We start from the raw sequence: 15368 nt of genomic DNA on the forward strand, positions 1-15368 counted from the left end.
CGTGAACACACACACCTTTGTGATGTCTCAACAGGTCCACGGGGGTTTGGACAACACATCTCTCTCTCTCTCTCTCTCTCTCTCTCTCTCTCTCTCTCTCTCTCTCTCTCTCTGCATCTCTCTTCCTCTCTCACTCTCTCTCTCTCCTCCTCCTCCTCCTCCTCCTCTCTCTCTCTTCCTCTCTCTCCCTCCCAAAAGCTGTTGGCTCGCGCGCGCTCTTTTCCTCCACTCTCGCGCAGAAGAGTGCCGACCGCTGAAAGCTCCGCACTACTTTCCATCTCCTCCCTCCGCACTGCGATTCCGTGAGGTGACGGCTCTCCTGGCGGACACTAACCGGCCCCTGCACCTGGACAGAGCGTTCGCCGGGGGGCACGGAAACGTGTTTGGAGGCGCCTCGAGCAGACGACAAATGTTCGAGACCCGCGGCCGGTGCCCCCAGAGCCGACGGGGAGGGAGCCCAGCAGAGCAGTGATGGGACAGTTTTCGGGAGGATGCTACCTGAGTTTTGGCATCCTCGTGCTTCTTGGTTCGCATGTGCTGGCCGCGTCAGCGAGAGGTAAGCGCGGGGGAGACACTCTGTGATGACCTGGCTGTTCTGACCACATGGCGGAGGGTCTCAGCCCTCCAGAATAAACTCGTGAAGAAAGATGTGTGAGCCTCGGCAGGCTGTGTGGAGCTGTGGTTTTAGCTGCGTTGGGCTCTGGAAAGTGGTGCGAACAGTGTGCGTGCGTGCGTAAAAGTAAGACATTTTGCATTTAATCTGATGGTAAGTTTTTATTGGTGATGCGCCGCGCGCTGGCTGAGCAGTGTTTGGGCATGTTTGTTATTTATTTATTTATTTGTAAAATCTACACAAGATTTGAGGTTTTTAAAGGCTCGAACTGAGTCCAGTTTCGTTCATTGTAATTAAGCTAATTAGAAAATCCGAATCAGCTGGAGAGCTGATTTGTTTGGTTAACAGCCGCACTCTCAGATAGCGTCCCTCTGATGCCCTTTGCCATGTTTGAACTGTAATGAAAGGGAGAGCATATCGTAACCACAACCTACTGTGTAAGAATAACGTCTGACAATTCATTTCTTTTTACATTTTTACCTGCCAAAGCCTCCACATGTGGACAGTTGCTGGAGGATCGTCTCATTAACCACATGAATCAGTTCATTGAGAAGCTGTGGACAAAATCTCAGTAAACCTGGGGAGGTTGGCTCCCTGTGGATCCTTTTTTTGCTCAGTTATTTAGCCTACGCTGTTGTTCAGTGTGCTCCTAAGGCTGGCTATGCAGCTGATTGCTTGTGGTCATCTCCTAAATGATTGCTGGTTGCTTTGAAAGCTGTGGATGCTTTTGATTTCAGTTTCTCAGGCATGTACAGACATTTGATAGCAATTAAAGGCGAGCTGAGCCAGGGGCTATACAAGTTGGGTTGTCCTATGGAGGATATTCAACCAGCAGTTCAGTCAAAAGGTGGCAGTGCTGTAAAATCCCAGCGTCTTTCATGGTGATAATGCACAGATTTGTGATTTGTTTATCTCACAGCAGTTCTGTGATCTTAGCCTGAGAGAAGGCCGAGGCGTCATGCTTTGTCTGAAAACCATTCGGTGAGGAATGGATCATCAGGAATCTTTTCTTTTTCCTCTGGTGAAACTGTCCTGACCTATTGACACCCATTTAGCTCACATGGTCCTGTAACAAAGAGCATTTGCAAGTCAATTAGTTAACTAGCCCCAAGGTTTTCATTTCTGCATCCCAAGTTTTGAAATTAGCTTCAACTTGGAAATTTGCATAACATAAATATTAGATTAAGCATATGTATCTTCAGGGCAGCTTTGTATGTAGAGAGCAGGGTCCTTGCCATTCTTTTTGAGTACGGCCTTTCAAAACATGCTGTGCATTGTATTTACATGACCAACTTTTCCACAGTGTTTACGTTTTGATGCAAAACATTGCATGTTACATGAAAAGGGGTGACCTATGCATGGCGGAAAAAGCAGTTGCGCTGTGAGTGCATGAAAGCAAAATGTGCCTGGCGTGTGCATTATGTCGTCTTCACAAGCTGAACAGGTATATGTTGGTACACATCTGCCAGCTTTTAAAGTGGGGCCTGCTCTTGCGGTGGCTTTCTGCCAGGCTGTAAAATAAATATTTATGTTGTGCAATAATATGGATGTCAACAGTCAAATACTTTATGCAGAAATGAGATGAGATGAAATGGAAAAGGCAGACTCTACAAAAAAAAGACTAAATAATGTAAAACATGCAGGCTAGGCTAAATTATGGAGTATGGTCGAAATAAAAACTCAGTTCTCAAACCACATGCACATATAGACGTCTGCAGTCGGTAGTTTAATTCTCAGGTGCATTTATGTTGTCATTCAGTAATCCAAATCTCTCTCATCTTGCGTGGACGGGAGCCTGTCACTCACCTGCGAGCATACGATTCAAAGATTAGCACACTGAGAGAACATGAAGTGACGAAAACAAACTCACCCCAAAAGAGGAACCTAGAATTAGTGCCTGCAGGTGGATTGAGGGAGGAGATGGGGCTGACGAGATGGGGCTGACGAAATGTTGTGAGGCGTTTGCAGCGTCATCAGTGAAGCAGCAGTGTTGGCAGTGAAAGAGTGAGCAACTGCACCGCAGCTCGGAAATGTTTACGTGTTCGGAGGGTTGCTCACGTGAGCGTAGCTGCACGACTTGAGTCATCTGTGTGAAGAGCTGCAACTCTTCTTCACGAGTTGCTCATCACTGTAAATCGCAGTAGCGTCTTTGAGGATCGTTCATGTTGAAAAGGAGCTATTCATTCACAAAATGCTCAGCTGACACGTTATTTCAACTCAAGCCAACCTGAAAACTATGTGACGTTTCCTCTGTGGATGTTAGTTCAGTGGAAGAATAAAGAGGTTGCACAGAAACATCACAAAAACATGAAACGTGGTCCTGAAGTCTGGTCCCATCAGTTCATCAGGATTAGGATTGTTTGCTCTATAAGCCCAAGGTGACGACGTTAAATTGTTTTGTCCAACCGGCTCTGAAAACCTACATATCTTGAGTTAACGCTGTTGCATAAGACAAAGCAGCAAATCCTCACATTTAAGCAGTTGCAGCATAGAAATATTTTGCATTTTGGATTGAAAACATCCAAATTTAATGATTAATGGTTTTATATATATAAAAAAGTTGCTTAACTGATCAATTAATCAACCACTTCTTTAATTTTCAATCCCACACACGTCATCCTGCTGCCATTAAACACATTTGGGCGCCAAATGTGTATTAATTCACAGCTGAAAACAGTCCTCAATAAATGCAGTGTATTCACTGCAGCTCCCACCTTTTGGGGCAATTTACGCATTTTTAAATGCAATTAAAGATTTGTGACCCATTGTTAAAGATTTAAATCTTGAGTCATCTCGTGAATGGCTTTCAGACGGGGTGTGAAAGTCAGAAAGCGCTGAAAGATGGACGAAGGCGGCGCTGCCTTTGGTCTCTTTATGGGATTTGTTGACCATAAGAAAAATATCGAATTATGCCAGCCTGATCCTTTAAAATGAGATGCTTGAAAAATTAATTGGACAGACTGCTTGGCTGGAAACATCAGTTAGGTCCCAGCGGTCTGTCTAAGGTTGTTGGGGTGAAATCAATAAACGCACCCCTGTGATGTGATACTGACGTGACGACACTGTTAAGCCATGTAAGTGGTCAGTCTGCAGCAAGCTACCACTCTGTCTCCACATGCAAAGCAGGAGGCGTCCATGCTCCGTGACAGATGCCGGATTGACCTTAGGTAAGCGTACAGTAGCTTCGGTATTAGAACCGCCGCTCCAACCTTCCTGTAACCAGGATGTCGTGTAGCAACACAGCAGCAAACACAAGGCACGATTTCATTTAAACGTGGAAACATACATTAAATTTAATCAAATTTGACAAGCCCTCAGTGGCCGAAGCTGGGAGCTGCAGCCCATGTAGCCGTTGTGCCTCTCGCTGCTAAAAATGCATCCTGGTTCAACAGTGGCGTAAGTGGAAAAAAACCTCAAGATAGAAACAGAGAAAGGCAGAGTGAGAGGGGAATAAAGGGCAACAGAATCATCTCTGCCATGTTTTATTTATCCCAAAAAAAATGACTGCCAGACTCCTTCTCAAGCTCCAGCTTTGATTTAACTGACATTTCACATGGAAGGAATTCACCAGCGCAGTTGGGCTGGCTATCCACAGTTGTCTCTGTTCGGTAGGAAATCGCACGGTGGTCATATTGCCCAGTTTCACTACTGCATTATTCAAAGGGAGCCCATTTCTCTATCCAACGCACCAGCCCCCTCTCCCGTCATTTCTTCTGCACATTCAGAGGGAACAAAGCTCACCAGCAGCCAAACAAGGATGGGAAATATTGTCTACAGTGAAAGCAGAAAGCCGCAGAATCAACTATGGGGAAATGATTGAGGATGTTATGTGCACAGAAGAGAAGAAATGTTGCTTTGAAGTAAACAAACACAACCTCATTACATTGATAAAGTGAGACGAGAGTGTGGATTGGACAGAACTACAGCGGTAATCAAATCGCTATTGTTTTTTTTGTCTATGGGATATTGAGACTTTGAAATCTGATCAATAGATAAGCTTTTGTACCGTGCATGATATTCCCAGGAGAGCCAGGATTGACTGCAACAGAATCCTTTTGTTTCTGTCTCCAATAAAAAAAACAATGCTTTCATTATAAGTCTGTTATTTTGCTCAGTTCCATTGTGCTTATATATAGATTAATCAAGGTCCTCTCTCCACTTTGCAGTCAGTCTGCCTTTGTTGTACTGTAGAATTCCTTCGATCTAATAAGATGCAGTGATTTCTGGCATGGTAATGGTTTAGAGTCGGCACTTATTAGGGATTTCCCGATCAAGTTGTTTTGGCCCCCGTCCTAATCCGAGTCCTCTAATATCGGCTGTGTGCGGAGACCCATCTGATACTAATGCTAAGCTAAATGACGCGGCTGCCCTGCACACATAAGGTTCGACCTGAAAGCGAGATAAGCGACGGCTAAACTCATCCAAAGACGCTCAGTATAGAGCACATAATGAAAATAGTTGCACGCATAACAGCAAAATATATGCAGTGTTGATTAAATATCTATCTGGCACATTAAAATAACAGCTGCAGTCTACTAAATTTTTCACACTTCATTTTTCACGAGCTGCTTGATCCAAATACTGAAGGCCCTGTCTGAGAGGAGAGCAGCTTCGCAGCACTGGCAGGCTGGCGGACAGTGGAGTACAGTAATGAAAGGATTGGCGTGTGATTGGGTCTGTTTGAGTCGATACCGACCAATTAAAGCCCCCTCAGCTCTGGATACCTCCAGCGCTTATGTACATACTACAGCATGATTATACTTTAATCATGGAGAATCATTTATACATGTTGCCTGCGTGCTGAATGGCTGCATGCAGGCGCTGTGGTGTCCTAACACGGCGCCTGTATGTGCGGACGCTGACAGGATGACACGGAGGGCAGATGCTGCCGTTGCGCTCGCCTCCTGCAGGTTTGCCTGTCGGCCTCGTCTCCACAGCCTTGTAGCCTTGTGTTCGATTAGAGCGAGCGTTGCTGTCATGCGTTTTCTAATAACACTGAAAGGGAAGCCTTGGAGATAACTGCCCATCCACAATGCACCATTCAATGCTTCACTGGCTAACTCAAGGGCATCGCCACAAAGGCAAGATTCACACCATACACCATTCAATGCCACACACTCACCCCCCCCCCCCCCCCCCCAGCTCCCACCTCATACCTATGAGCAGCACTTTTGTTTCCTCTGAAGCGCTTTTGTTTCATAAGTACCCCGTCCCCTCATCCTTTCTTGCTGTCCACTCCTTCCCCGCAATCCCTTTCGATGTAATTTAGCTTCAGTGGATTGTTGCTGTGACAAATGTTTTGGTTCTGGTATCATTTCTCAACCCACCTGACTGAAGGAGAAAGGAGGGCTGAGCTCGGAGAGGCAGAACGAGGGAGCGGGGAACGTTCGAAGGAAGAGAGAGAGCGAGCGAGCGAGGGAGAGAAAGACAGATAGGAGGGTTACAGTGCAGAATACTTAAGTATCTCATGTTATCAGTAACTGCCACAGCAGTTTGTCAGTAACAGCGAGCACCTGTCACTGCTCTCCCTGATGAATTAATTTCATGAGTAATCAAAAGCAAATACATATTTAATGACTTTTGGATTAAAGTAGGGGTTCGGTGTTTGTTTACGTGCTGCGGTGTTTTGACATGCAGATGCAAACATGTTCATGCATCTGTCGTGGTGTCGCGTGAGAAAATGTGATGAAAGTGAATCATAAAGAACATATTTAGACATCGGCATTGATGTTTTTTCTTTATTTGATTGTCTCACAAGGGAGACGCCAACGTTAACGCTAGAACACGACAACGCCGATGTGAAACAAACGAGACCCAGGGACCTTGATGCTGTTACTTGGGAGGCCTCCTGCTCGTTTAGAGATGAGATGAGCTGCCAGGCTGAAGGTGTGTGGACCTACCTGTTGCCTCTTTGATCCATTTGAGCGTCAGCGCTGCATTGACGGTTCATTTGTAGACATTAAACACTCGGACATTAGCTCAAAGCGAATCTTCGTAGGGAACAGAGGGAGTCTTGATGGTCTTTATCTCCAAATTTTTGTCGTTTAAGATGAACTGTGGTCCCATTTAATGTTCTGGCTCTAGGGCCACATCCGGCACGCCTAAGCTTCCCATCCGGCCTGCAGAATATTAATGAATTCAGAGAACATCTAACATTACACACCAGCTGAAGAGGTCCAGTCCGAGCCGAGAGCGATCGCCATTTAGCTTGACAGCCCCAATCAGCGAGCCAGGAAGTCCATAATTCATAGTTCATCCCTTTTGCAGTATCAGATTATTCTTCATCTCCACACTCTGTACTCCATGGACCCTCCGTCAAACTCCCAGGCTGTCATTTGCCGGAGCCGACGGCAGCGCGCTGTCCGGACCGCAGCAGGCGGAGAATCACTGAGCTTGTCTATTAGATGTGTCACTCGGGTTTATTTTCATTGTCCAGATGTTGCATTGAGCCTCAAGTATTTCTGTTTGTTTACTGGGAGCCTGAGGAGGACTTTTTGTTGAGATAAGGATTCATTCATCTGTCGTTTTTGTTCTGAGCGCTGACTGCCTCCTTGGTGGAGGTCTGAGAGCTTTTCCCAGCGAAGCGTCTATTCATCATCATGCATTTCCATGTTCTTAGGAGTCTGTTCACACTGATGTAGGCTAATAAAATGTTGGGGTTTTTTCTGTTTCTGTCTCGTGGAGGCAGTGCTGTTGAAAGGTTTGTTAATGGTTGAGAAACATTTGGCTGGTTTGCCCACATCCCTTATATCTAGATAGATGTTTAAGTGAGGTTCAGCAAAGAACTCAGAAAACACCACAAGCTATATTTCATGCAGCCATGTCTGTTCTTAATGGCCATTTGGTGCTTTTGTGAGTGCCAGAGATGCAGGATGTGGTTTAAGAGTCCCTCTTGCTGTCTGAAGCCTACGTAATACCTCCCTGTAGTCATGTGTGACTGTATGTTGTAACAAATCTGTCATTTCAAAGGAAAACAGAAAGTGGAAGTCCGTCAGTCCTCAGAAGAAAAGCTCAGCCCTGCAGACGAAGGGGGGAGATTCAGATTCAGCGCTGAGCTGAAACACATTCAAATTAAAGTTGAACTCGGAGATCGCAAAAAAAGGATGACTTGCATGCTTTGTGCCACGGTGAACTCAGCACAAAAAGACTACATTAAAGACCGGCGTGTTTTCCTTAATCCAGATTTCAAGTCAAGACAAGATTACCTGCAAAAAATGGTCCATTTTTACCGAGCTTCTGTCAAAATGTCTGACTTCAGTTCCCCGCAGCAATACTACCAAGAAAAGCTAGATGATTACTATAATTACACACAAAATTCTGCACATAGTGGAATAATGAGTACATTCAAAGTTGAAACTTATTGAGGAGATTTAAGACATGTCCTGACGTTTGGATGGGAAGCAGCTCTGTATGTCACCAGTGTGTGCGAGCAAGACACATAAACAACACAGAAGTTAATGAAGCTGAAAATAAGCTCACGAGTAAACCTGAATATTACATGCTACATGATTCACCTCATAATGAAATGACATTTCACTTGATTGTGCCGCAGCATATTTACATTTATTTTGTGTGCTGAACATGGAGTCGACTGCCGCCGTGACGCCCGGAACACGTGTTTTCTCCGTGCGGTGTTGAACGTGCCGGAGAGCGTTTCAGAGGTTCGGGTTGGTGCGCAGAGGCACACGTGTGTTCGGAGGAGCTGTTTGAAACCACGCTGTGATTCACTACAGCTATTCTCTCTGTTTACTGCTGCTGTCTCCTCTTTGTTTTCATTTGGCGCTGAGGAGCGGGGCTTATTTGAAAAAGGGCAGCGTCTTCAATAATATCAAGTTCAGAGTTCACTGAACAGTGTGTGCAGCTCATCTCCCGGCTTGACTGCTGTATTGTCGCCTCCGTCCCCTGTTAGACTCTCACAGCCGTGGTCGGCCGTCACTGGTCAGCCGTCCTTCCCGTCCTTTTCCTCCTCGGTGCTGTCGCGGGCCTCCTACCGAGCCCTGGGTTCATAACGCGAGTGTTTTTGTTGGTGTTTTTCGCCTGCTATCTGTGAACGGGAGTCATGCTCTGACTTCTCGAAGTATGTTCAGCTTTTATTGTTTTCACAGCAGGCTATCTGGCCGCTTCCGCTGTTGATTGTTGGAGAATCGGCACACATTTTTTCATTTGCACCGATTCCAGTGTGAGTCCTTCCACGGTGCTTTTGTCTCCGAGGTGTATTTGTAGCTGCGTAGCCTCCTGAAGTCTTTGCATGATGCTTGGTCCATAATTCCATTGGTGCTGCTGATTTACATTTAAATGAGAACAAATTAAGCATCATAAAACAAAATGTGATAAAATAAAATGACGGCTTTAACAAACATCCCGTTTTATTTCCGTTCTTCCCGAGCAGAATTGAATTCCTCCCCTCGTATGTATGGACGCTGCTTAATGACTTGAACATTTGAATTTAAATGTTTATCCATACGTGAGGTTGTGCGTTTCCTTCTGCTCTCTGAGCACCGCTGCAAGGTTATGCATGTGTAGCTTTGATGAGGTTCCCCCTCAGCCAAGGACTCCCCTTTGTCATTAAGATAGATAACATCTATTCCCTGCATCGATGTGGTTACATTCATTTAAAGACTACTTTTGTTTCACCTCACAGACAGCAGGATCAATAGATAGCTTTGCCTATTTCTGCTTCATTTCATCTTAGCTGGTTTAGACCAACTCAACCCCAGAGCTGAAGACAATACAGCATCTGTAAAGTCGAGGCTCCTGTATACACATATTTATTATTTACGAGTTAAAGAATGAATGCTGGTGTTTTATCTCATCAAACTAAAATGGAGGGGATCTCTGTTTGTCGGTGCTTCCATTTTCTCAACAGCTGTTTGACTTCACAGTATGTCGATCAGAGGATTGCTGAGGACCAGAAGAAAAGCAACGTTGAGTGTGAAGTGGCTTCGATGAGCAGTTCTTTAGAAAGCAGAGAGAAATGGCCCTGTAGTTTAAATGACAGCATGCAACTGTTATACCCAGAGTCGTATGGAGAGAGAGGGTTGAGGTTAACTGTCAGCGGGGCTGGTAACACCTAACAAAGCATCAGACAATCTGAGCTTTAATGTGAATGCTTTGACAACCCCAAGCAGAGGTTAGCTTTATGTTATTAACCCTGTAAACCACAGGCAGCTTTTTCACTCATGTCACATTTTCACTAAGGAAACAGCACAATCATGTCTTGTGCAGTAAATCATAAAAGAAAAGCACAAGTTGTATTTCTTTGATTATTTAGAACTTAACATTATTCTGAGTGCCCACTGCAACATGTAGAATAAAGTTATCCTGATGAATTTTACTGTTTTAAGATTAGATTGTGTTGTTGGCATGTTCAAAGACCGTTGGAAATGTGAACATCTGGTGTGGCGCATGTTTTGGGAACACATAGTCTAAAACTGATGGTGCATTGTAACATAACTGTGCTGTTAATAAAGTTTTACAAAGGGAAAATGCCTGTAACTAAAACAGCAGGTCTGGAGCTGCTGCATGGGGGTGGGGGGGTGGGGGGGGCTCTACAGCTCTGTGGGTCGATGATATTGCGAAAGCTGTGAGCAACAACACCGGAGGCCAAGCAATCGACCCATTTCAAGACACCATAACCAACAATGAATTTATCCTAAGAAGTGTTTCTGTGAAGCCACAGTCTGAACAGCTTACTGTGTGCTTCCAAGCTACAGAGCGCCACTGTCATCCAAAACCTATTAAAAACACATTAAACAGCCATACTGTCACACTGGGTGATGTGCTCCTTTATTACAATCAACACTGGGGGGTGTAGTTTGTTCTGAAACAGCCCAACGACACAGCTCGGTGTTGGGCAGATGCCACGCTGGTGCACCTGGTTTCATATTTACTCTGCGCCGCTCATTTGACGAGCGGAGCAGAATGAACTCATTTGTTGTACCAATCGTTTCGAAACGTCAGGAAACTCGAGTACAGGATATGATTTTTCATAAGAAGGGTATTTCTCAATGATAACTCAGTTTGGTTTGGCCAAAAGTACAGAAAATACATATAAGCTGAATAAAGGAGGGAGCGTTTTTCACGTGTTTCTGCTCACGTTGAACCCAGTGGTGTTTGAATAAAGCGTCCATGCATACCATAAACCTTCATGCTGAGTGATGTAGCTTTCCATAAATGACTTTTGTAACAGCACCGCTTTGTTGTCAAAAGTCACAGTAGAAGGAGGTGTGAAATGCAGCGTATTAGAGGTTGGGGTAAGATATGTACAGAATTTCCGCCGGATGACTCTTGCAATTGTCAGCCTGTCGTGGTCTCCAACCAGAGCGTACTCATGTACTGACAAGATCCATATTCAAAGCACTGAATTGTAGAAGCATCTGAAATTGAAATGTCAGGTTGAAATGAACACGCCTTGAATTAGAATGTGGAAATAGAAAAGACAAGCTATTGTGCGGCGGCATCTCGTGTTGACACTTTTGCGTACATTGTGTTTGCTGACTCTGGCCAACCTCGATACCAGATTTGGTGGGAGTGAAAAGCTCTGCGTTTTCCACGGGAAAGCGGCGAAGCTTTTCTTCTGTGGAGGATCATAATGAGGCTGCAGCAACGGCCTCGTTCTCCCACACCTAATCAGTTATCTTGAGATCTGCTAATGTCGAGGTATCCTTCCCCTTTTTCTGCGTATGTGTGTGCTGTATAGCTGTAATCCAAAACAAGGCCTGATAAAATGAGAGGATAAAACCCAATTACCCAGTAGGCAGTCCTGAGTCATCTCCCATTTGTTCCAGCCATTTTCTCCTCTGTCTACTCCTCTTTATCTCAACTTGTATGGTTTACTCAAAGACCACCCCAGCTGATTGTAATCTGCAGGTGAAAAGAAATAAGATAAAAAAAAATTGTGAAGTAGAAACTGAAGTGATATAGAGCGAGCTAATCGATGCCAAGCGGCTCGCACACGGGGATTCTCTTTTCTCTTCAGTCTAATCTTCCAGTGTGATTGTGAAGTTTGTGTGCGCTGGGTTTCTGAGGGGACCAATTAAGGAACGGCAGGGCAGGAGCCTGAACTGCTGGCTCTCCTAATAGCCTACAGGCTGGAGTGGTCCTGATCCATAGTCAGTCGATAACAGGCCTCCCTGGTCTCAGCCGATGAATGCCAACAATCCAAGTCAACACTGCAAAAGAAAAATTCAAGCCAGGATGGAAACAATCCTGGACGACAACTCTGTTGGTATTTGTTCTTACCGTCACATTACAGAAAAATCTTTTGAACAGTAAGCTCATGTCGTGGTTAATACACCCCAATCCTGAGCGAGCTTTTTTTTTTTTTATCCCAAGACAGCCAAGTGTAAGACAGACCGCAGCAGGCTCTTGACCTTTGCAAAAGGTCGGAGAATTTGCCATCTTTTTGAACTTTAAGTACGCTGTCCATGAGCACACGTGCGCGGGAACTGTGTTCATTTTTCTTCGTCGGATTTGGTCTGTTTTATGTCCTTGTTGTCTGTTGAATGCAGTATTTGTTGCCGCCCTCGCATACCGAGGGAGCGTACCGCTGACATTCAGCTCCCTCTATGCTGACCTACAAGGTGTGTGATAACCTACAGGAACAGCGGGTTTGTTTTCCAGGGCTAATGGAGAACACCTCCGAGACGGAACAGAAGCTGATGGTGTCGTGACCCATCTCGAAGGGGTTCTGTTCGCTCTTGGAATTTCCCCTTGATGGAGTGGAGTTCATAATATAATGTGTCTGCTTGAATTTCATCAAGTTCTTCAACAAGCAGCGACCCCCGGGGCTCAAACGTGGAGCCAAAAACTGCAGTTCCTGGAGCAGCCGCTTGAGGCTGGCTGCAAAAGCGAGGCAATCCCCCATAGACCTCCATGTTAAAATGCCAAACTTTACAGCAATTAACTTGGTTAAATTATATTAAGGCTTAAAGTTGGACATAATTACAGGCATGGCTGCTTTGAGTGACAGCTAGCTGCAACCAGGCTTCATTTGACCCACCTCAGCACCACCTCTCCGCCCATTTTTGGGTTATTTTAGAGTTTGGCGTAATCAGGCATTGCCAAGATGGCAACGGATGGAGTCACTGTCGCTGAGCTCACAGTGGTTCTTCAGAAACCTATAGGCGACGTCCATGTTTTGTGGATACTGTTCTATATTATATGTACAGACTTAGGCTACTAATGTATGCAATGTTATGTTCTGCTGGATGACTGCTGCTTTTCTGTGACTCAGAACAAGGACTGACTCATGCGAAGGGTTTAGGGGAGAGTGAAAGACGAGCACAAAAGAGAAGATTATCTTTAATAACAAAAAACTGCTATTGACATGGAGGACATGCATTTTTAAATTGTTACGTCAATTGAAAATCATGCTTGTTTTGTTGGGCCCATTGGTTTCTCTTTCCAACACTTCCAAAGTAGCATAGCTCAAAAAGTGTCTGCAGACTGTTGTGAAATCCGGTCAGCACACTGCATTCTGCCAGAGGAGGGACCGTCGCTGTGCACTCAGGATTTAAGGTTGTTTGAGTTTCCAACTTACAAATAAAATTGCAGACCTTTAGTGTTTTTGCTGTTTCTTTTCAGCCATTTTCCACAAATGTTCCCACTCAACATCCTGTACGTGGACATGCTACAGCGCCGGGATCATGCTTGCCAGCGCACACATCATTTTTCACGTCAAATCATTCCCCACACTCAGATTAGCGTCTTACGCCTATGATATGATAAACGTTTGGAAGCTCTGGTTTCGTTGTGCTTGAGAGAAGCACTGCTTTGACATTCGTCTGGTTTCATATTATTTCCACCTGTCTCTTTGCGCCGTGACGAATGTGGGCACATTTTTGCAAGTCCATTGTTCTTTCTACTGTGTCATTTCTTTACAGCAGCCCATTAGCTCCTTCTGGGAATATGGACTATATTACTATGGTATTTTGTTAATGGCAGGAGTAGCTGTCTACCTTAATCTTACCTACTGAGATTATGACATCCGGCTCTGCCAGATCGTGCACAAGTTTGAAAGAAGAGGGTGACAGAAATGCGGATTTTTTACAAGATTCCCGGTTTTGATGTGAAGGCAGTGAAGAATAGAAAATACAAGCGCTATAAGCAGTGCGCCGGCTTCTTTCATTTTATGCCTCGCATTAAATCAAATTAATTATAGAAGCAAGATAAATTGCTCGGCTAAAAGCTGTGGACTTTGTGTGTCTGTACCTGCCTGCATGTGTACTCGGTGGAGGTCATGAAATCTCATGTGGTCTAATTGTGTTTGTAGTTGCTATTGATTCGTCTGCATCTGTTCGTTATTGTCTTTCCAACCTATATCATCGCCAGTTCATCTCAGTTTATGTCCTTTGCCTTCATTCATATCTTCAAAATTGTTTCACATCTAAAAATTGCTTTTTTGATTCCTGCTCACCAAATGCTTTATATCTGCTACAAAGTGCTGTTTACTATCATTGTAAGATGTGGCAAAGATGTGGAGTGACTCCCAGGTTTATATGGCCCATAATGGAAACCTGGATGTGTTCCCTGGAACACAGATACACTCTCATCAGTGTTTATTAGGCGTGTGTGCTCCCGTGGTTGTTAATTTTCTGCAGTTGTCAAGAAGACACCGAGCTGTTTGTTTGCCGTCATTCTGTCCGTCTTTTGACTCTTCATCCTCCTATTTATATGTGTTCTCTACCCACTCCTTTTCTGTCTTTCTCTCATTTACTTATCCACCACTTGTGTAAAATTGCTGACCTATTTAGCAAAGGAGCTGCGTTTTTATTATGTGCTCCACATGATTAATGTGATAATGGCCTGAGACAGCTGTACTTTTTTTTTTTTTTAACAAAATTTAAAACCATCGCTCTGAGCAGAGAATTGAAGGTGCTGCTTTCACATGTCTGTTGAGAAAGTTCGGAATCCACATGCTTATGCTTAAGATACAAAATAGGTTATGCCTTAAAAAAAAAAAGCCTATATGGTTGTTCCACAATCGACCCTGATGAGCACTTTCTGATCTACCGCTCCTCTCTTAACAGTACGTAAAGGCAAATAAACATTTTATTAGTATTACTTATCCTTTTGCTGCAGAGAGAGCACGGCCGTTATTCTCACAAATGATCACTAATCAGGTAGACATCAACATATTTAGCTTTATATTTGTATAAATTATGCAGTCATTTGATTGGTTAGGACAGTCCCCACAGAATAGTTCTCATATTTCAGTTTTTCGAAGACACACAAGGTCACCATCAAAATCATGTTTGACCTACACAGTATAGAGTGTTTGGATTGGCCTGTGTTTGTGTAATCTTGTTTCAGGGCCTACTGTATGTCCATTTCTGTATGTAACAATCATATTAATTAAGTGAAATACACACAAACAATCATTCAGACACAACCAGAAATGTAGCCTCAGTATATTTCTCAGGGTTAGCTGTTATTCTGGGCTGTTGTAGGTTCAGCTGTGCTTTGTAACCTGAGTTCTGTGACTACAGTCGGAGCCCTCGAACAAGCTCAGCACACTGAAATCAGAATAAGCCCGAACCCAGGAGAACAGGCTGAATGTATAGTATGTAAGGGCAGCACTTCTTATCAGCTGCAGAACTACTGTACTGTAGATTTTTATCTGCAGAACACTCTGCAAAGTCTGTTAGTGCATGAGCACAACCACACTTTTTTTTTTTTTTTTTTTTTTTCCAAAAATCAAACCAGAAAGGCACTGAACATGAACAATAGGAGATTACCATATTCCGATTACATG

The 15368-nt window shown here is 44.2% G+C and overlaps 1 protein-coding gene across 1 annotated transcript in view; it reads left to right on the plus strand.

Moving 5' to 3' along the window:
- The first annotated feature begins 227 nt into the window (after positions 1-227).
- LOC143337931 (netrin receptor UNC5D-like) overlaps positions 228-15368 on the plus strand; it is a 145628-nt gene continuing 130487 nt past the window's right edge. The window contains exon 1 of the mRNA XM_076757947.1: positions 228-556. Coding sequence (XP_076614062.1) covers positions 472-556 — 85 coding nt within the window. The 5' untranslated portion in view covers positions 228-471. The remainder of the gene's footprint in view (positions 557-15368) is intronic.

Source organism: Chaetodon auriga, chromosome 19 (genome assembly GCF_051107435.1).
Source record: "Chaetodon auriga isolate fChaAug3 chromosome 19, fChaAug3.hap1, whole genome shotgun sequence".
NCBI lineage: Eukaryota > Metazoa > Chordata > Actinopteri > Chaetodontiformes > Chaetodontidae > Chaetodon > Chaetodon auriga.